The sequence below is a fragment of the Dama dama genome, chromosome 18 (genome assembly GCF_033118175.1).
Source record: "Dama dama isolate Ldn47 chromosome 18, ASM3311817v1, whole genome shotgun sequence".
Lineage (NCBI taxonomy): Eukaryota > Metazoa > Chordata > Mammalia > Artiodactyla > Cervidae > Dama > Dama dama.
The window spans coordinates 17,690,008-17,712,966 of NC_083698.1; the positions used below are offsets into that span (position 1 = coordinate 17,690,008).

Genomic DNA, 22,959 nt, shown 5'->3' on the forward strand with positions numbered 1-22,959 from the left:
TTTCTCAATGTCCAAGTAAGTTGATCATCTCATTTGTTCATTTTTGTGGGGTGTTTTGGGGCCACAGATTAGTGAATAGTTCCTTATTTTAAAAGTCAAGAGAAAAGCTCTACAAAAGGAATCTGAGTTACAGCTCTGAGAGGACAACAGAATAAAAGTCAGAAGTGTAGAAGTAGAGATGAAACATAAAATATTTCACAAGTATTTATCCAAGCAATGGTCCTAAGAGATGAGAGTATCATTTCTATAAGAATAACCACTATAAGACCTAAGCAAAAACATTAATCAACATGGTCTTCTTCGGGTCGCCAGTGGGGCCCAGTGCCGGGCGCGGAGCCCCTGACACTGCAGACTCCCAGCGGCAGCAGAATGAGTGCCGAGGCAAGTGCCCGGCCTCTGCGAGTGGGCTCCCGCGCGGAGGCGACTGGAAAAGGCCACCGGAGGTGATTGGAGGTGATTGGAAAAGGCCACCGTGGCACCGTGGCGTGTGTTGGAGCCACCCTCTTTGCTACTGGCAAATGGGTAGGTGTGATCCTGGATGAAGCAAAAGGCAAGAATGACGGAACCGTCCAAGGCAGGAAGTACTTCACTTGCGATGAAGGACACGGCATCTTTGTGCGCCAGTCCCAGATACAGGTATTTGAAGATGGAGCGGATACTACTTCACCAGAGACACCTGATTCTTCTGCCTCAAAGGTCCTCAGAAGAGAGGGAACTGACTCAAACCCAAAGACCAGCAAACTGCCCACCCGCCCAGCCAGCACGGGGGTGGCCGGGGCCAGGGGCTCCCTGGGCCCCTCTGGCTCAGCGTCGGCAGGTGAGCAGAGCAGCAGTGAGCCCAGCACCCCAGCTCAGACTCCGCTGGCAGCGCCCATCGTCCCCACGCCGGCCCTCACCTCCCCTGGAGCAGCACTCCCACTTCCTTCCCCCTCTAAGGAAGAGGAGGGCCTGAGGGCCCAGGTGCGGGACCTGGAGGGGAAACTGGAGACCCTGCGGCTGAAACGTGCAGAAGACAAGCCAAAACTGAAAGAGCTGGGGAAGCACAAGATCCAGCTGGAGTGGGTGCAGGAATGGAAAAGCAAAATGCAGGAGCAGCAGGCAGACCTGCAGGGGCGCCTCAAGGAGGCTCGCGAGGAAGCCAAGGAGGCCCTAGAGGCAAAGGAACGCTACATGGAGGAGATGGCTGACACTGCTGATGCTATCGAGATGGCCGCTCTGGACAAGGAGATGGCCGAAGAGCGGGCCGAGTCCCTACAGCAGGAGGCCGAGGTGCCGAGGGAACGTGTGCAAGAGCTCACTACTGAATTGGAAAGCCTCAAAGCTGAGATTGAAGAGAAGGGCTCAGATGGTGCCACATCCAGTTATCAGCTCAAGCAGCTTGAGGAGCAGAATGCCCGCTTAAAGGATGCCCTGGTGAGAATGCGGGATCTTTCTTCCTCAGAGAAGCAGGAGCACGGGAAACTCCAGAAGCTCATGGAAAAGAAGAACCAAGAGCTGGAAGTTGTGAGGCAACAGCGGGAGCGTCTGCCGGAGGAGCTGGGCCAGGCAGAGCGCACCACTGATGAGCTCAAGGAGCAGGTCGATGCTGCTCTGGGGGCGGAGGAGATGGTGGATACGCTGACAGACCGGAACCTGGATCTGGAAGAGAAAGTGTGCAACGGAAGGAAATGGTGGGGGACTTGGAAGCAATAAATGAAATAAACGATGAACTGCAGGAGAATGCACGTGAGACAGAACTGGAGCGGCGGGAGCAGCTAGATATGGCAGGTGCACCGGTCCGGGATGCCCAGAAGCGTGCGGAAGCAGCCCAGGAGACCGTCGCGGACTATCAGCAAACCATCAAGAAGCACCACCAGCTGACCGCCCACCTGCAGGATGTGAATCGGGCTCTGACAAACCAGCAGAAAGCGTCTGTGGAAAGGCAGCAGCAGCCACCTCCGGAGACTTTTGACTTCAAGATCAAGTTTGCCGAGACTAAGGCTCCTGCTAAGGCAATTGAAATGGAATTGAGGCAGATGGAGGTGGCCCAGGCCAACCGGCACATATCCCTGTTGACAGCCTTCATGCCCGACAGTTTCCTTCGGCCAGGTGGGGACCATGACTGCGTTCTGGTGCTGCTGTTCATGCCTCGTCTCATTTGCAAGGCAGAGCTAATCCGGAAGCAGGCCCAGGAAAAGTTTGAACTAAGTGAGAGCTGTTCAGAGTGGCCAGGACTTCGAGGAGCTGCAGAGGAGCAGCTCAGCTTTGCTGCTGGGCCGGTGTATTCACCGAGTCTGCTGCAGGCCACACTCCATCGTTGCGAGCACGCCCTCTCTCAGTGCAGTGTGGACGTGTATAAGAAGGTGGGCAGCCTCTACCCTGAGATGAGTGCCCACGAACGCTCTTTGGACTTCCTCATCGAGCTGCTGCCCAAGGATCAGCTGGATGAGACTGTCAATGTAGAGCCTCTCACCAAGGCCATCAAGTACTACCAGCCTCTATACAGCATCCACCTTGCTGAACAACCTGAGGACAGTACCATGCAGCTGGCTGACCACATTGTTTACCCAGAGTGCCCTGGACTGCATGAGTGCGGAGGTGGGACGGCTACGGGCCTTCTTGCAGGGTGGGCAGGAGGCTTCAGATATTGCCCTCCTGCTCCGGGACCTGGAAACTTCGTGCAGTGATACCCACCAGTTCTGCAAGAAGATCTGGCGGCAGATGCCAGGGACGGATGCGCCTGGGATCCCAGCTGCACTGGCCTTTGGACCACAGGTATCCGACACACTCCTTGACTGCAGAAAACACTGGACGTGGGTGGTGGCGGTGCTACAGGAGGTAGCAGCAGCCGCTGCCCAGCTCATTGCCACACTGGCAGAGAACGAGGGGCTGCCTGTGGCTGCCTTGGAGGAGCTGGCTTTCAAAGCAAGCGAGCAGATCTACGGGACCCCCTCAGCAACCCCGATGAGTGTCTGCGCCAGTCGTGCAGCCCGCTCATCAGCACTGTGAACAGGTTGGCCACAGCCATGCAGGAGGGGGAGTACGGTGCCGAGCGCCCCCTAGAAAGCCTCCCCCAGGTGAGCTGCGGGCTGCGGCTCTTCGTGCAGAGATCACGGATGCTGAAGGCCTGGGTTTGAAGCTTGACGATCGAGAGACAGTTATTAAAGAGCTGAAGAAGTCACTGAAAATCAAGGGGGAAGAGCTCAGTGAGGCCAATGTGCAGCTGAGCCTCCTGGAGAAGAAGCTGGACAGTGCTGCCAAGGATGCAGATGAGCGCATTGAGAAAGTCCAGACTCGGCTGGAGGAGACCCAGACGCTGCTGTGGAAGGAGGAGAAAGAGTTGGAGGAGACCATGGATGCACTTCAGGCCAACATCGACCAGCTGGAGGCAGAGAAGGCTGAGTTAAAGCAGCGATTGAACAGCCAGTCCAAGCGCATGATTGAGGGGCACAGGGGGCCCCCTCCCTCGGGTATTGCCACCCTGGTCTCTGGCATTGCTGGGGGAGGTGCCCCTGGGCAGGCTCCGGGGTCTGTGCCTGGCCCAGGGCTGGTGAAGGACTCACCCCTGCTGCTTCAGCAGATCTTGGCCATGAGGCTGCACATCTCCCAGCTCCAGAATGAGAACAGCGTCCTCAAGGGAGCCAAGATGAAGGCATCCTTAGCAGCCCTGCCCCCTCTGCACGTGGCCAAACTCTCTCTCCTGCCCCATGAGGGCCCTGACAGTGAGCTTGCCATGGAGCGCTGTATCGTAAGACCAACCAGCTGCTGGAGATGTTGAATCAGTTGAGCGTAGGCACCCATGTGGTGGACATCACTCGCTCCAACTCTGCTGCCAAGAGCCCGTCGGCCCAGCTCCTGGAGCAGGTGGTTCAGCTCAAGTCCCTAAGCGACACCATTGAGAAGCTCAAGGATGAGGTTCTTAAGGAGACTGTATCTCAGCGCCCTGGAGCCACGGTCCCCACTGACTTTGCCACCTTCCCTTCATCAGCCTTCCTCAGGGCCAAGGAAGAGCGGCAGGATGATGCTGTGTACATGGGCAAAGTGACCTTCTCGTGCGCGGCTGGCCTTGGGCAGCGGCACCGGCTGGTGCTCACCCAGGAGCGGCTGCGCCAGCTTCTCCTAAATGCTTCTTCCCTCACTGCCGGCGGCTGCCCGCAGCCCTCCTGGAGCCGCTCCTCCTGCTGCGTGGCCACCAGGCGGCCCCGGGGAGAACCGCGTGCGACGGCTCTTCCTGCCCCACTCGGCGTCACGCCCCCCGCGGTGCCCCGCCCCTGCCCCTTGACCCGGGTTCCCCTGGCTCCCGCCCCTGGCCTCGGCCAGAGTTCGCTGTTCAGTGGCTCCCTTCTTCCTGAGGAGCTGCAGGGGCTCTAGGGGGTAGGTAGGTTGAGACCCCGCAACCACTGGTTGAATGAGGTCTCTCCGACTGAGGACTTCACTCCTTGATTAAAGCCGCTTCTGCTTCAAAAAAAACCAAAAACAAAACAATAAAAAAAAAAACATGGTCTTCTTCAGAGACCTAAAATGTACAACTCTTAGGCTAGACTTTCATTTAAAAAAATAATACTTGCTAGAAATACTAGTTACAACTGAAAGGGACAGCTCTATTACATTAAAAATGAACAATGAACACCACAAAATCATACAAAATAATTTGTGCTGTCAGAGATCCAGATCAAGATGGTGAAGTAGGCACATCCTGAGCTCACTTCCTCCCACAGATACACCAAAACTTCAACAGCTCTGAAAGCAACCTGAACACTAGCAGAACAGATTCTCTGTAACTAAAGGCATAAAGAAACGGCCACGTCAAGGCAGGTAGGTGCAGCAGAGACACGGTCTAGTCAGAACCCACATGTGCTATCAAACGCAAATCTGTGTGCCTGATGCACAGTGAGGCCAAACAATACCAAAACGCGGGTGTTTGGAGCAGAGAAAGGTCTATTGCAGGGTCATGCAAAACCCTGCAGGCTCATGCCTTAAAAATCTCTAATTCCCTAAAAGTTTTCAATAAAGCCCCTTTATAGGAAAGGTAAGGGGTGGGGGGGGTTAGTTGTAAACTTCTTGGCGTCAGAAGCTTTATTCTTGGGGTCAGGTGAAGGTCAAGTCACGATGTTCCTCTAAACCTCTATCATTCTCCATTCTGACAAGAAAGGGCAAGGGCCAATGCTCAACTTTCACCTTCCAAGGGCCAGGCCCTGGTCAAGAGGTGGGGGTCCCTCTGTGGGCTTTTGTGGGCCTCAGTCAAGCACCCAGTCTGAGTCCTCCCACCAGTGCCCAGGTCCAGCTAAGGAGACAGATCTCAGCTGGTGGTGCCCTCAGGGCCAGGCCCCCAACCCTGCCCAGTCGTCATCACTGAGGGAGCCAGGTGCCTAGGACCCAACCAACCCTCAAGTTTTTCACTCAAACTGGAGAGAATTGTTAGTATAGAATCAACAGAAATCCATGTTTTGGCAAATACCAATCCGGTGATTTCCCAGCTCACAACAATTGCCCTTCTTGGAGATTAGCCCCAGCCACACAGGTGAACCCGAAGTCATGATGTGCAATGTTCTTGCTACTTACCCTGACCTCTGGGCACCTCCTTGGAGCAGATAACTGATCTCATCTGTAGCAATCTTCTGAAACTTGGAACAGTGAGACCAATGCTGGTTAAAGCTGTTAGCTTAATAGCAGTGTCCCTGTACTCCAGTTGCTGAAGCCTCCCTGAACTGCAACCCATAGACACAGACACCGCCATTAGGTCATGGAGATGGAGATGGGGGTGACGTTCTCGACTACTTCAAGGCCTGGGCTTGGCAGTGGGTGCTCCCAGAAAAGGCTCTGGAGCAAGGTGGGACACAACCTTCAGCCTGTCTCTGGGTCTCCCAGCTCAATGGCTGGCCAGAAAGCCCCCGATCGACCTCTCACCGCTCTCTCTACCACAAGGACCGCTGGGAGCTCATTACTGGCAGAGCCACACCTCTAACCTCCACGCTCAGGGGCTCATGCTAATGTCTCACTAAGGGTTGAGTGCTAACAGCTGTGTGATGTTAGGGGTGGAGCAGTCCACCCCATTACAGATGCAGTGATTCACAAGCAGGAGGAATATCGCAAAGGCAGAGGTCCCCCATGAGGAGAAATGCAACGAAACTTGATAGAAAACCACTGCAGCAGTCCAGCTGAAAATAATAGTCATTTGCAGCAGAGTGGTGGCAATGGAAATAGAAATCAAAAGTCCAGGAAACATTTTTTACAATTAGCAGGACTGAGATTGTATTGTGCATGGAGAGGCTAGGATGGTTAGAGTCAGTGTGGAGCATCCTGAGTTTAGACAGCCTGTGAGATTGTTGTTGTTCTGTTGCGCAGTCATGTCTGACTCTTTGGGATACCATGGACTGGAGCACACCACACTTCCCTGTCCTTCACTATCTCCTGAAGTTTGCTCTAAGTCATATCCATTGAGTCCATGATGCCATCCAACCATCTCATCCTCTCTTGCCCCCTTCTCCTGCCTTCAATCTTTCCCAGCATCACAGTATTTTCCAATGAGTAGGCTCTTCACATCAGATGACCAAAGTACTGGAGCCTCAGCTTCAGCATCTGTCCTTCCTGTGAACATTCAGGGTTGATTTCCTTTAAGTTTAACTTGTTTGGTCTCCTTGCTGTCCAAGAGACTCTCAAAAGTCTTCTCCAATGCCACAGCTCAAAGGCATCAATTCTTTGGTGTTCAGCCTTCTTCATGGTCCAATTCTCACATCCAGGGAGAAATATCAATAACCTCAGATATGCAGATAACACCACCCTTATGGCAGAAAGTGAATAAGAACTAAAAAACCTCTTGATGAAGGAAGAGAGTGAAAAAGTTGGTTTAAAGCTCAACATTCAGAAAACTAAGATCATGGCAGCTGGTCCCATCACTTCATGGCAAATAGATGGGGAAACAGTAGAAACAGTGACTTTAGGCTTTATTTTGGGGGGCTCCAAAATCACTGCAGATGGTGACTGCAGTCATGAAGTTAAAAGACACTTACTCCTTGGAAGAAAAGTTATGACCAACCTAGACAGCATATTAAAAAGCAAACCTTTGCCAACAAAGGTCCATCTAGTCAAGGCTATGGTTTCCAGTAGTCATGTATGGATGTGAGAGATGGACTACAAAGAAAGCTGAGTGCCAAAGAATTGATGCTTTTAAATTGTGGTGTTGGAGAAGACTCTTGAGAGTCCCTTGGACTGCAAGGAGATCCAACCAGTCCATCATGAAGGAGATAAGTCCTGGGTGTTCATTGGAAGGACTGATGCTGAAGCTGAAACTCTAGTACTTTGGCCACCTCATGCGAAGAGTTGACTCATTGGAAAAGACCCTGATGGTGGGAGGGATTGGGGGCAGGAGGAGAAGGGGACAACAGAGGATGAGATGGCTGGATGGCATCACCGACTCGATGGACATGAGTTTGAGTAAACTCTGGGAGTTGGTGATAGACAGGGAGGCCTGGCATGCTGCAGTCCATGGGATCACAGAGTCGGACATGACTGAGCGACTGAACTGAACTCTCATCCATACGTGACTACTGGAAAAACCATAGTGCTGACTATATGGATCTTTGTTGGCAAAATAATGTCTCTGCTTTTTAATACATTGCCTAGGTTTGTCGTAGCTTTTTTCCAAGGAGCAAGTGTCTTTTAATTTCATGGCTGCAGTCACTATCCACAGTGATTTTGGAGCCCAGGAAAATTAAAGTCTGTCACTGTTTCCATTGTTTCCCCACCTCTTTGCCTTGAGATGATGGGACCAGATGCCATATCTTAGTTTTTTGAATGCTGAGTTTTAAGCCAGCTTTTTACTCTCATCTTTCACTTTCATCAAGAGGCTCTTTAGTTCCTCTTTGATTTCTGTCTTAAGGGTGGTGTCATCTGCCTATCTGAGGTTACTGATATTTCTCCCAGCAATCTTGATTCCAGCTTGAGCTTCATCAGCCCAGCACTCCACAAGATGTACTCTACATATAAGTTAAATAAGCAGGGTAACAATATGTAGCCTTGAGGTACTCTTTTCCCAATTTGGAACCAATCCATTCTTCCATGTCCATTTCTAACTGTTGCCTCTTGACCTGCATGTAGGTTTCTCAGGAGGAAGGTAAGGTGGTCTGGTATTCCCATCTCGAAGAGTTTTCCACAGTTTGTTGTGATCCATACAGTTAAAAGGCTTTAGCATGTGAGGTATACAATGTTTGATATAAATACCTATAAGCTGATGGATATATGGATACAGAGCTCTGAGAAGGTATCAGAGCTATAGATGTTAATGTTAATAATAATATTACCTCATAGATCTGTTTAGGAAATTCAATATAAAAAGTGCCTAACTGTACCTGTAACTTAGTAGCTCCTACCCCTCCACTAAACGACCTTCTCTTCAACTTTGTGAACTTATTCCTGGAGTGAGTACCAGTAGTCCTGGACCCCATTTCCCAGACTGCTAAGATCAATAAATGAACAGAAGTAATGACTTTGATATGTGTTAGTCGCCCAGTAATGTCTAACTCTTTGTGATTCCATGGACTGTAGCCCACCAGGCTTCTCTGTTCATGGGATTCTCTAGGCAAAAATAGTGGACTGAGGAGCCATTCTCTTCTCCAGGGGATCTTCCTGACCCAGGGATCAAACCCAGGCCTCCAGCATTGCAGGCAGATTCTTTACTGCCTGAGCCACCAGGAAAGCCCAGAGGCTTTGATTCTAAGCAATATTCAAGTCCTTTCAAATGACCTATATGGTGACTCTAGGAACATCACACAGGTCACTGAAATAAAGTTTTATATTAGAGCTCCACCAAGCCATTTGCCAGGGGAGAGAAGACAAATAAGAGCCCCAAGCTTTCCCTAGAAAATGTTTTACATGGTAAAGCATATGTTAAATCAACAATGTTAAGATTCCAAACCACAAAGTCAAATTTTCTCAATAGGACCTACTAAGAAATAGATATGTTTCTATGCCTGTTTGCTCCCTCATCAACTTTTGTGGGTGCCCAGTAATTCTAGAGGTTCTCATGTGGTAATTAATACCTATAGTCTGAACACATACCTTTCAAAAAATATATCATTAGTGGAAAATCAGTCCCCATAACAAGATACTACTTACCATAACCCTAGTTACAAAACTATTTCCAAGAAAAAACATTTATAGACTTTGGCTGAGAGAAAGATCGGCTATAAATAATAAACATGTCTCTCCTATCTGTGCCATAGATGAAGCAAAGATCTTTCCTTTTTTGCACCCTCAGTTCAGTTCAGTTGCTCAGTCGTGTCCGACTCTTTGTGACCCCATGGACTGCAGCACACCAGGCTTCCCTTCTTTCACCAACTCCCAGAGCTTGCTCAAACTCATGTCCAACGAGTCAATGATATCATCCAACCACCTCATCCTCTGTCATCCACTTCTCCTCCTGCCTTCAACCTTTCCCAGCATCAGGATCTTTTCCTATGAGTCGGTTCCTCACATCAAGTAGTCAAAATATTGGAGTTTCAGCTTTAGCATCAGCCCTTCCAATGAATATTCAGGACTGATTTCACCCTACAGCAGGTTATAATTAATCTCAAGAAATTGAGTAGGTGAGTGTATATTATCCGTGTTCAGACTTGTGGCATATGTCCAAACTTTGTTCATTTTAGTTCTAAAAAGAATCATCAGGAATACAATTCTTGTCAATCAGCCAATAACTGCCTACACATTGTTCTAAGCACAATTAGTTGAAGACTTAGTTTCCTAACCCTATATTGGGCTCTTTCACACCAAAGTGCTTTGACTATGCTCAGAAATTACAAAATTATGCTACAGGGAATAAAGCCTTGAAATCTAAAGCTCGAATTATTTTTTGCATAGATAGATGGTACATGATACAGAGAGAGAGAGAAAGAGAGATTAAAGATAGATACTTTATTTTAAAACATTTATGTTTTGTATGAATCAGCCAAATCAAAATCATTCTTTTTCCAGTGTAAGAAGTGCAGATTTCCAATGAATCCATAAACAATTGAATCCATTAAACATTCACAAAACACAAATTCTGAGAAACACAAAGACATAGGGTAATGTAAGGAAATTTTTCATGATATGAAAATTTTAACCTGAAATAAAAGCATGATCCATTAACCTTATTTCAGAGCTTACACATTCTCCAAAGCCAACAGTGACTTGCAGTTATTGAAAAGCAACACAAAATATTAGAAAGTCTACCTACTGTGGGACTTTAACAAGTCACTTTACTCATTTGAACCTGTCTGCCACCTCTAAATGGGATGATAATTCCTACCAGGCAACACTAGCTAAGGATTAAGGTACTAGATGTGAAGTTACTGTCACACATTTAATACTAATACAGGCCATTACTGTTTATTATCGCTGTGATTACTATTGATCTGAACTTCGTTTTAAGATAACTTATTTAATCATCGCACCATTTCTTAGCCAATATCAGTTTATTACAAGAAAAAGTATTCATTGTCAAGAGATCTTGTGACCCATTACTCAATAACTAGCAAGTAAGTTAAGTTGTTTTCTATCAAAATGTCATGTCAAGTTTCAACAAGATTCGTTAGATCATTAGCTGTCAAATTACTGTGTCATCAAGCTGCTATATCTGCTTGACTATTTTATTTTTTTAATCTGAAAATGGCTGCAAGTTTTACCTGCTTGTCTTTTATATGGAGAACCAATTAAGAATTTCATTCTTTTCATTTGATTGGTGTAACTAGATTAATCACTTTGACATATTAATACATATAAAGCCATAATTTATATTAAATCATTACACAATGCCCTGAAGAAGGTATATCTAAAATATTGAAGTTGATATCTGGTAACAAGAAGAGGATATGTCTTATCCAACATAAAGGTACACCTAAGCAACTAGAGAAATAAACAAGTGATGGGGCAAACCACCTAAAAAATTCAACTTTGATTTAAATTGTCTACTTTTTCCTCTATTTTAGTTTATAAAACTGAATTCTTAAGATGATGTTGCTATTTTATTCATATGAATTCTTTTTCTTTACTATAAATTGAAGGAATTATTTTTCAACATTAAAATTCACTATCCCATACACCATGTCTGTATACAAATTTTAAACTTTAGATAAATACCTAGTGATGTTGCCTCTGCTTTGTGGAAAAAACATTAAAGATGAAAATGTCAAAAAAGTTAAACAGGTATTTCTTTCTTCATACACATGTTCCATAACTTTTAGATGAGAAGTTCTGTATTATTTGAACATAAATGTACAGAATCAGAAGGAAAAGAAAGTTAAATATCTTAATTTACATCACAAAAGGAAAAATAAAATTTTAAAAGATAGACTCAACAATCAAGTGAACCAGAAGTTTCAAATTCTGGGACTTCCCTGATGGCACAGTGGATAAGAATCTACTGGCCAATGCAGGGGGCACAGGTTCAATCCCTGGTTGGGGAAGATCCTACATGCCACAGAACAACTAAGCTCATGCACTACACTACTGAGGGAGGTCTGCATACCTAGAGCCTATGCTCTGCAACAAGAGAAGCCTGCACACCACAATGAAGAGTAGCTCCCACTCACTGCAACTACAGAAAGCCTGTGCAAAATGACAAAGACCCAACACAGGCAATTAAGCAAATAAAAAACTTCAAATGCTGCAAATGGTCATATATATTTCTTTCCATTCCCACTTCAACCACACCAAAACTCCCCAAGTGTAGGTTTTTATTCCTCTTGTGCAATTTACTGTCTTCCTGCCTCAGTCTTTTACCTCTGTCCCCACTATCAATCCACATCTCACATGGACCACAAGGCCATCCATCCCAGAGCCCAACTACACTCATGAACAATCTTGCCAGAGCCATCACTGTCTGCAAACAAATTCCAGATATTGTGGCTTTGGCCATCTGGACCCAGAATATGTTTCCTTTCTTACCTCTTACTATTTCCTAAAACAGTTTTTTTTCCAACTGTTCCTCAAACACTTCTCTGGTTAGATATCTTTCAGAAAGAAAAGAAAACAAGTTGGGAAGAATTGCATACTAATATGGCTCCTGGCTTTCCTTAATATAATAATCTTTGAAGGAATTAATAAATTCTATAATAAAGAAACTGTCTTTTCTTTTAATCTCGTATAGTCACATTTTCTTTCTTACCTGACATCAAAACTAATACAGTCAAACAAAACAGTCTCACTCTCTTTTCAAAAATACTTACAATGTGTTCTACAGACACACATTAGGAAATTGTGTTCTTAAATTTACCCTGCTGCTGCTGCTGCTAAGTCGCTTCAGTCGTTTCCGACTCTGTGCGGCCCCATAGACGGCAGCCCACCAGGCTCCCCCATCCCTGGGATTCTCCAGGCAAGAACACTGGAGCGGGTTGCCATTTCCTTCTCCAATGCGTAAAAATAAAAGTGAAAAAGGAAAGCAAAGTCGCTCAGTCGTGTCCGACTCCTAGTGACCCCATGGACTGCAACCTACCAGGTTCCTCTGTCTGGGATTTTCTAGGCAAGAGTACTGGGCCCCAAGCAAATTGAATGAGTGTCTATTCTAGGATCACACTTGTACTTTGACACTCTGTGCCCCCTCATTGCTGCCTAGTGACTTGTACATATATCTTATTTCTGCTACTATGTTGGAAGCTGTTTGAGGATCAGATTATATCTACTTAATTTTATAAAATCTTTCAGAGTGTCATAAACACGGCAGAAATATTCATATTTGTCACCTTAATGAATGCATAGTCATAGCTTATTGAGGGAAGAGACTTTCAGGGTAGAATGATGAGAATTAGGGGACCCTGAAGAATGCATGAGGAAAGGCCAGTGAATGATAATAAAGCCAACAGAAGTTCTCTCGGCCATATGTAGCCAGGAGAAGAATATTGCTTATACCCTTATGGTGGGATGAGACCCAAATAGAGCTTCTTTGCTTACAACACAGAGGAAGAAGAAGTAAAACTAAATTTTAAGAAACTGCAATATACAGCAGGGCTCTCCAAATGGATGGAGCACATCATTTTGAAAAGGCAGGAATTTTAAAGAAGCAATTGCCATATTCTCAACTTCTGTATATATTTTGCCTGAAACTTAATCTGCAAATCACTAAAAGTTCAGGTTCTCCCTTCTCCCTTCTTCCTTCCCTTTCACACTCAACCAGCTTTCCACATGACAAAAAGAAGTCACAGCCCTCTTATGGCTCATTGCCTCCCAAGGTATAAATCTTCCATGGCAGCATAGGAACAACTTTACTGTTGCTTTAATCAAGGCATCATAATCAACTCTCTTATCCATCCGTATAATTTGACATTTTATATTTAATAATGATATGTAAAAGTTTATACAATGTTTATACAGTTTTAGTCAATTGTATGTTAATATTTATAATAACTCAAGGCAGGTAAAAAGTTTAATACTTAAAGACTTTGGTTAGATGAAAAAATCATTTCAATTTATAAATGATCTTTGTTGCAGAGAAGTATGATAGGGTGATCAATAAAAGTCTTTCAAGCATAAAAGTATATTACATTAGTATAAAATTCTTTGCAGAAAGTGGAATGGAAGTACAAGCTCAAGGAGAAAAAAGAGCAATGTAAAAATTCCAATGATTATATCATATTCCAAAGATTATATCTTATATATATAATATATACATACACAAATTATATACATACACAAATTATATACATATACATTTTAATATATATGGTTATCAAACTACTTATGTTTTGCGTTGCTTAGAAGACATTTAAAAGAGTGATGAAATTTAAAATTTTGTAATGTGAATATTTATAATATACTGATAATTATATACTCTCAAAAAGTTTTCAATTGATTGTGAAAAATGATGAATGTCTATTTTTAAATGTATGATGGGTACATTTTCTAAGTTTTTCTTCAAAGAGATATGTGGGCAAAGTGAGACCACAGGCCCAAGGCTAAAAGGAAGAGGTTTGAGACTACTGGCTACCACCCTACTTCTAGACTAGAAAAAAAAGAGAAGAAAAAGAAAAACAACAGCTACTGTTGTGGGTACACACATATACATACACCCCTCTTCCCTAATTATTCCTAACCCCCATTCTTTGCCTGCCTCTTCCACCAGCTCCACCTCTGACATATTTGGTGGTAAAGCCAAGGGTTTCATTCTTTGGGAAGAACCAAAGACCAGGAACCTTAAATTACTCCAGAGCAATGATCTATGGCTGTCACCTTGTCTTCACCCTAGAATGACCCACATTCATAAAGCTAGAAGTTGCAGAAGGCAATGGAGGCCCCCAGGGAAGCGGAAGCAGGGACACTGGCCAGGTGCAGGAGGACCCTGGAGGGATGAACTTAGGTTAAGAGTACTATAAAACACTGATGAAAGAAATCAAAGAGGACACAAACAGATGGAGAAACATACCGTGTTCATGGATTGGAAGAATCAATATTGTCAAAATGGCTATTCTACCCAAAGCAATCTATAGATTCAATGCAATCCCTATCAAGCTACCAACGGTATTTTTCACAGAACTAGACCAAAGAATTTCACAATTTGTATGGAAATACAAAAAACCTCGAATAGCCAAAGTAATCTTGAGAAAGAAGAATGGAACTGGAGGAATCAACCTGCCTGACTTCAGACTCTACTACAAAGCCACAGTCATCAAGACAGTATGATACTGGCACAAAGACAGAAATATAGATCAATGGAACAGAATAGAAAGCCCAGAGATAAATCCACGAACCTATGGACACCTTATCTTTGACAAAGGAGGCAAGGATATACAATGGAAAAAAGACAACCTCTTTAACAAGTGGTGCTGGGAAAACTGGTCAACCACTTGTAAAAGAATGAAACTAGAACACTTTCTAACACCATACACAAAAATAAACTCAAAATGGATTAAAGATCTAAATGTAAGACCAGAAACTATAAAACTCCTAGAGGAGAACATAGGCAAAACACTCTCCAACATAAATCACAGCAAGATTCTCTATGACCCACCTCCCAGAATATTGGAAATAAAAGCAAAACTAAACAAATGGGACCTAATGAAACTTAAAAGCTTTTGCACTACAAAGGAAACTATAAGTAAGGTGAAAAGACAGCCCTCAGACTGGGAGAAAATAATAGCAAATGAAGAAACAGACAAAGGATTAATCTCAAAAATATACAAGCAACTCCTGCAGCTCAATTCCAGAAAAATAAATGACCCAATCAAAAAATGGGCCAAAGAACTAAACAGACATTTCTCCAAAGAAGACATACAGATAGCTAACAAACACATGAAAAGATGCTCCACATCACTCATTATTAGAGAAATGCAAATCAAAACCACAATGAGGTACCATTACACGCCAGTCAGGATGGCTGCTATCCAAAAGTCTACAAGCAATAAATGCTGGAGAGGGTGTGGAGAAAAGGGAACCCTCTTACACTGTTGGTGGGAATGCAAACTAGTACAGCCGCTATGGAAAACAGTGTGGAGATTTCTTAAAAAACTGGAAATAGAACTGCCATATGACCCAGCAATCCCACTTCTGGGCATACACACTGAGGAAACCAGATCTGAAAGAGACACGTGCACCCCAATGTTCATCGCAGCACTGTTTATAATAGCCAGGACATGGAAGCAACCTAGATGCCCATCAGCAGATGAATGGATAAGGAAGCTGTGGTACATATACACCATGGAATATTACTCAGCCATTAAAAAGAATTCATTTGAACCAGTCCTAATGAGATGGATGAAGCTGGAGCCCCTTATACAGAGTGAAGTAAGCCAGAAAGATAAAGAACATTACAGCATACTAACACATATATATGGAATTTAGAAAGATGGTAACGATAACCCTATATGCAAAACAGAAAAAGAGACACAGAAATACAGAACAGACTTTTGAACTCTGTGGGAGAACGTGAGGGTGGGATGTTTTGAAAGAACAGCATGTATATTATCTATGGTGAAACAGATCACCAGCCCAGGTGGGATGCATGAGACAAGTGCTCCGGCCTGGTGCACTGGGAAGACCCAGAGGAATCGGGTGGAGAGGGAGGTGGGAGGGGGGATCGGGATGGGGAATACGTGTAAATCTATGGCTGATTCATATCAATGTATGACAAAACCCACTGAAATGTTGTAAAGTAATTAGCCTCCAACTAATAAAAAAAAAAAAAAATTGAAATTAAAAAAAAAAAAAAAAGAGTACAAAGGTGTTCTGGGTGAAAACTGCAATACACCACTTCAAAAGCTGATCAGGCCCAGAGATAACAGTGGGACTGGTAGTAGGAACCAGCTCCGCCCAAGGCCTGAAAGATGGAGCAGTCAGATGTGTAGACAGATGGAGTTGAATATTTGTGAGACATTTAGGGGGCCTTGTGAAGAAGAAGAGATTTGGGTTCAGTCACCCAGAGTTGGACAGTGAGCTGAAGGATGTTATGATATGGCCCTGAGTTCAATGTCATCCTTGCCTCCTGTTTCTCAGACTGAAGATGTCCATGGTTGTGAGGTCATATTTATATCTTTTGTTCTGAAACTCCCTCTTAGAATTGCCTTCACTATGTCCTCGTCTGTCCTGGTATCAAAATCACACAGAGGGCTAAGAAAGTATTCACTTGATTAAGGTTTAAATACCCACAGTGAAGGACAAAAGGAGCTTGAGATGCTAAAATATTTCATGTTGATTTACCACATTAAACAAACTCTGAATATAATTACTTGACCTTTCATTTGCCTGTGCAGACCAGGTTACCCCTAACTGAGGGGGGAAAACATGAGATTTCAACAGGTTTCAGGCTTTTGTAGACCTCAGGATTGCAGATTCATGAACAAGAGTCATCATAAACAGAAACAATAGGAGTGATCCAAGTGTTTAGTATCATCACATACATCAGAAACAATGCTTTTGTCTCTAACCCACACACAAATGCATACATTTCCAGATACTTACCAAGAGGCAGATTCATTTAAGATGATTGACTATTTCAGTTCAGTTCAGTTCAGTCGCTCAGTCGTGTCTGACTCTTTGCAACCCCATGGACTGCAGCATGCCAGGCCTCCCTGTCCATCACCAGCTCCCAGAGTTTACTCAAACTCATGTCCATTGAGTCGGTGATGCCATCCAACCATCTCATCCTCTGTCGTCCCATTCTTCTCCTGCCTTCAATCTTTCGCAGTATCAGGGTCTTTTCAAATGAGTCAACTCTTCGCATGATGTGGCCAAAGTATTGGAGTTCAGCTTTAGCATCACTCCTTCCAGCGAATATGCAGGACTGATTTCCTTTAGGATGAACCGGTTGGATCTCCTTGTAGCCCAAGGGACTCTCAAGAGTCTTCTCCAACACCACAGTTCAAAAGCATCAGTTTTTCAGCACTCAGCTTTCCTTATAGTCCAACTCACATCCATACATAACTACTGGAAAAAACCTATATGGACCTTTGTTGGCAAAGTAGTGTCTCTGCTTTTTAATATGCAGTCTAGGTTGGTCATAACTTTTCTTCCAAGGAGTAAGCATCTTTTAATTTTACGGCTGCAGTCACCATCTGCAGTGATTTTAGAGCCCAAAGAAATAAAGTCTGTCACTGTTTCCACTGTTTCCCCATCTATTTGCCATGAAGTGATGGGCCAGATGCCATGATCCTAGTTTTCTGAATGTTGAGTTTTAAGCCAACTTTTTTCACTCTCTTCTTTCACTTTCATCAGGAGGCTCTTCTTCACTTTCTGCCATAAGGTGGTGTCAGGTTCTTGAGATTTCTCCCAGCAATCTTGATTCCAGCTTGTGCTGCCTCCAGCCCAGCGTTTCTCATGAAGTACTCTGCATGTAAGTTATATAAGTAGGGTGAAAATATACAGCCTTGATGTACTCCTTTCCCTATTTGGAACCAGTCTGTTGTTCCATGTCCAGTTCTTTTTTTTTTTTTTTTCCATGTCCAGTTCTAACTGTTGCTTCCTGACCTCCATACAGATTTCTCAAGAGTCAGGTCAGGTGGTCTGGTATTGCCATCTCTTTAAGAATTTTCCACAGTTTGTTGTGATTCCACAAAAAATATTTTCTCCACTGAAAATAGTCAAAACAAAATAGTTAACTTAGGAAAACTTATTTCTGACCAAAGAAAAGTTCTCTGGAGTTCACTTGGATAAATGTTTGTCTATTCCTGGGAACTGTGCTCTGTGATTTAAAGAAATGAGCACTACCCTGGAATCAGATGACCTCAATTCCAACCTAACTCTACCATTTACTGTTTGGTTACCTTAGACCTCAGTTACTTCCTCTGTAAAATGAAGATAGTGCCTGCCTCAGGGGATTGTAAAATTAAAATAAAAGTAAAATTGTTAATGTCAATGTTAATTAATTTTCTTTTCTTATGACACCTGAAAGGTATTATTCCTTCATTAAGTACTTGGATGTGAATTGGTCTCCACCTGAGAGCAAAACAACAATGAACTGAAATAGAAATATAAAAAAATAATAAGCACATTTTTATTGGTTGAGCAAAAAGGCCAACATTAGAAAAAGCAAAAACCTGCAAATTACATGAATCTAGGTTAATTGTTCAGGAGGTTTTTCTGGTTGCAGGGAAGACTTAAAAATTTAAATCACTGTATTCATAGATATTCAGATATATCTAATTTAGCCTAAATTGACCTCTCAACATAAATAAATGAGTCATATAATGAGTCACATAAAAATATTAATTTTTTAAATGAAAAAATATCAAGAAGATGATTTTATTTTAAGGAACTAAGCTTTATTTTTTTGAGAAGTGACTAGAAGGCTCAGTGGTAAAGAATCTGCCGACCAAAGCAGGAGACACAAAAGACACGGGTTCGATTCCTGAGTCAGGAAGATCCCCTGGAGGAGGAAACAGCAACCCACCAGTATTATTGTCTGGAGAATTCCATGGACAGAAGGAGCCTGGTGGGCTGCAGTCCATGGGGCCGCAAAAGAGGAGGACACGACTGAGCACACATACAAAGCCTACAGAAATGCCAGTAGAAAATATTTTCGGCAAAAATAATAATAGTTATTATACTGATATTAATAAGTAGCTAAGATTGACTGATACTTATTATCAGATACCAACTGAGTGCTGGTATGTTACAGACATTGGTAGGCAACATTTATATATATTAACTCCTCTTAGCCCCACAATAACCCTACAAAATAGGCATTATTACTGCTGTGACTGTTATTATTAGGACATTATGAAAGAAGAATTTGAGGCCCAGAAAGGTCTCCCAACTAGAAGGGAGAGGATCCTGAAAGTTGGCTTGCTTAACTGCTAGGGGGTAATGCTATTGGAAATAGTCTGTGAGACCTGAGGAAAATGAAAATAAAAAGTAAACAGTCAAAGGGGCTTTTTCCTTCTGATTGTCTTCTCACTCCATGTCCCCATGGGACTGATATAAGCACAGATCTTTTGTTAGAGCCAAGACAAGGAGCATATTCTGCCTAAATCAATTTTATTAGTGCCAATTTAGTTACCCTTTTAACAGTATGATTTGAAACACTTGTGAACATAAACGCACTGGTAAGATTTCATTGTTGTTTTTGTTTTTACTGGTAAGAAAGACAATGTTGATATAAAACAAACATAATTGAGAATTTTCTAAATGTACACCTATTTTTATTTTATTATGCTAAATAAACCCTTTAGTGTGTTACAAAACACATGATATAATAATAAGTTCCCATTTACCACATCAATACAAGAAATGGTAACAATTTCTATATTATTCAATACATAAAAAGGTAGAGAGATGCCGAGTAAAGTCCTGGCTTTATGATTATTATTGTTGCTGCTGTCGTTCCTGTTTCCAAATTTGTGGTACTTTTCTCAGGAATAGTAACCTGCCTAAGAAAGTGAATCCTATTTGCCTTGAGCAAACAGTCATTTCTAATCCGCGCTTAGGATTTCAACACGATCATCAGGTATTCAGTGCTGGCATGCACGCTGTCTCTTCAGCATGCCTGACTCTGTGCAGCCCCATGGACTGTAGCCCGCCAGGCCCCTCTGTCCACGGGATTCCCCAGGCAAGGATACTGGAGTGGGTTACCATGCCCTCCTCCAGGGGAACTTCCCAACACAGGGAGCAAAGCTACATCTCTTGGATCTCCCACATCGCAGGCAGATTCTTTACCCACTGAGCCACTGAGGAAGCCCCCAGACGTTTGGTAGCACTTTGAAAATACAGCTTGGATGACTCAAATTCTATGCTCGTGCCTGGGAGCCCTCTCTAACTTGTAAAACCATTTGTAGGTCTCAAGCAATCAAGTATGCACACCTTCACAGAAAGGGAGTGACAAAATTTGACTAGTTTATCCGGGAAATAAAAGGAAAACTCAAAACAACGTGATCTCTGTGTTAATGAATGAGCTCAAACAGAACAATTGCATACTAATGGTGATAATAAAAGCAACAACCAAATGAACATTTAATGTCATAGACACTGTTTAGACTTGGCCTAAAATACCTAAAGACAGTGTCCATTTTGGATCTACATCAATCTCAAAATTATTGTAGCTATCAAGCAACTTCTGTTGCTTTGCATGTGCCAGTGATGAGATAGGCACTAGGATCAAGTAGATAATTAGTTGAAAGACACAGCGTCTGACCTTGTGGAGTCAATGAGACTGGATTGAGTGAGGGAGATCAAGAAGTGATGGACAGTGGTAAGATGATGAAGTGAGATGGGAAAATCAAGAGTAGAAAAAGATGGGCAGAAGAATGAGAGTGACATAATGGAATACATTTAAAAGTAAGAAAGAGAAAAGTTGTCCCCAAAGACTCAGAAGCACTCAGCTCTGCTTTATTCAATGATCTGAGAGAACACTTAATGTAACTTTTTTTATAATACCAAAACCTTTCATTATTATAGCAGTCTTCATAAGGAGTCTAACTTTATATTCTTAGACTAATATTTATAGTTTCTAAGGCAAACAGTAGGTTTCCATATTTTATTATATTATCTTTCTTTTTCATTAAAACTAACATGCTGCAGAGATCAAGATCTAACAATGAGGTGATAAAAAATGAAAAACTGTAAATGTCAGCTCCTTATGAGGCCATAATAGCTTAATGACTGATACTGCATCAACAGTGTATGTAGAAACAATACACACAGTATACATATATATTTTTAATTAATCATGTCATCTGTATTATTTTTTAGAAAAGTACTATAAGCAGGAATAAACAAAATTACTTTTGTGTAGCCATAAAAAGTATTTATTTCTAAAATAGATAGCTTTTTACTATTAAATATGTACATTACATGTACAGTATTAATACATAACTTTATATATTACATACCTCATACGTAATCAGTGAAAAGCCATGATTATTTATAAAAGAACATTTTTAGCCATTAGATCACTATATCATGAGTCACTGAAATTTTCAAGCACATTTTTTGTGATAAAATTACCTTATAGCATATTCCCTCCATTCCTTTATAACTCTTCCTTCAATAATTAATTAGAAAAAATGAATTTGTATTAGTTTAAAGAAACTATTTTGTGAAAGGAATGTTAAATCTCTGTCTCAGACAAAAACATTTACACAGTTTGCTTTAACCATAATTAGGGAAACTGACCAATGCAATATTCTTCGTACAAAGAAAGAAAGGAAGCTAGCTAAAGCACAGCCTCAGTATCTCTAGTGTGGTATCAAAGATGATTTAAATAGGATCCTTTAGCATTGGATAACCTAGATAAAATCAGTGCCAGAAATTCAATGGAATGAAATAAACATGATTTTGTGGTATCTTAGAGTACAGCCTAATGAGAGAAATAACAAGATGTAGAAAGTATCTCTATATGTGAGCATTTAGAGAAAGAACAGGAATGACTATTTGTCACTCAACCTTCAATTCATATACTATACACAGCCTATGAAACATTTCACATACTATAACTCTGGTGCTGTAATCTTACATTGGAGTGGAGCTGGTGCTACTCCAAACCTGTCTCATTGGGTAGTCACATATTTTTCTTACATGCCACTGGTTATAAGACATTTTTTTAAGTTCTTCTAAGAATGAAAAAAAGCATTGCCAATTAAAGATAGCATGCCCTTGTTTGTAAGACACATCCCATTTCCAGAAATACTAAAGTATGAAAAAATGTACATCTTGGAATCAGTGAAATCTCATAAAGAAAATTTCATTCAAACTTTCCTCTGATCTAGTCTTTAATTTATATTATCAATGTTTCCCCAGTGACCTAGGCTGGTTCCTGTTTCATACCCAATATCAGAATAGCAGCAAGTCTCCTTTACTAAATTCTGAATAGTCAGCTCCTTTTTCTGTCAACATAGCCACTTCGGAGAACACCTTTAATCATATCTCAGTGCCTCTCCCCTGATGGCTCCTCATGGCTACAGCAAGATCTGTACCATCCTTGAGAGTAAGGAAGCCCATGCTTTCCTAAAGTGCCTCCTGCCAAGTATCATCACAGCATGTCTCCTTACCACCCATGTGATGGATGGTATTGTCACAAAGATAACTCTGGAGCGACTGGTGTTAACAGGGAGAGAACACAAGTTACTTGACTGGAAATAAAAGACACACGAACATGTTGCATAAGTTAGGGGAGGCAGAATATGAATCTAAGCTTCCCAGGCCCTCATACCCCCTACGATGTTCGCTGCTGATCATGATATCTCCTGGTTGGAATCCGTGGGGCAGGAATGGAGATGCAAACACAGATTTGTGGACACAGCAGGGGAAGGAGCGGGTGGATGAATTGAGAGAGTAGCATTGGAACATATACATTACCATATGTAAAACAGACAGCTAGTGGGAAGATGCTGAGTAACACAGGGAACTCAGCTCTGAGCTCTGTGATGACCTAGAGGCGGGGGATGGGGGGAGTGGTGGGAGGGAGGCTCCCGAGGGAGGGCACATAGGTATGCCTAGAGCTGATTCAGGTCGCTGTACGGCAGAAACCCACACATTGTAAAGCAACTCTCCTCCAACAAAAAATAAATCAACAACAAAAAAGAT

The 22,959-nt window shown here is 42.9% G+C and overlaps 1 protein-coding gene across 1 annotated transcript; it reads left to right on the forward strand.

Moving 5' to 3' along the window:
* Positions 1–369: 369 nt before the first annotated feature.
* On the forward strand, positions 370–4,350 carry LOC133072726 (dynactin subunit 1-like). Its single transcript, XM_061166282.1, is given in 6 exon segments — positions 370–1,651; positions 1,654–2,539; positions 2,541–2,929; positions 2,932–3,030; positions 3,033–3,710; positions 3,713–4,350. Coding segments are annotated over 6 exon segments (3,972 nt in total).
* Positions 4,351–22,959: the final 18,609 nt, after the last annotated feature.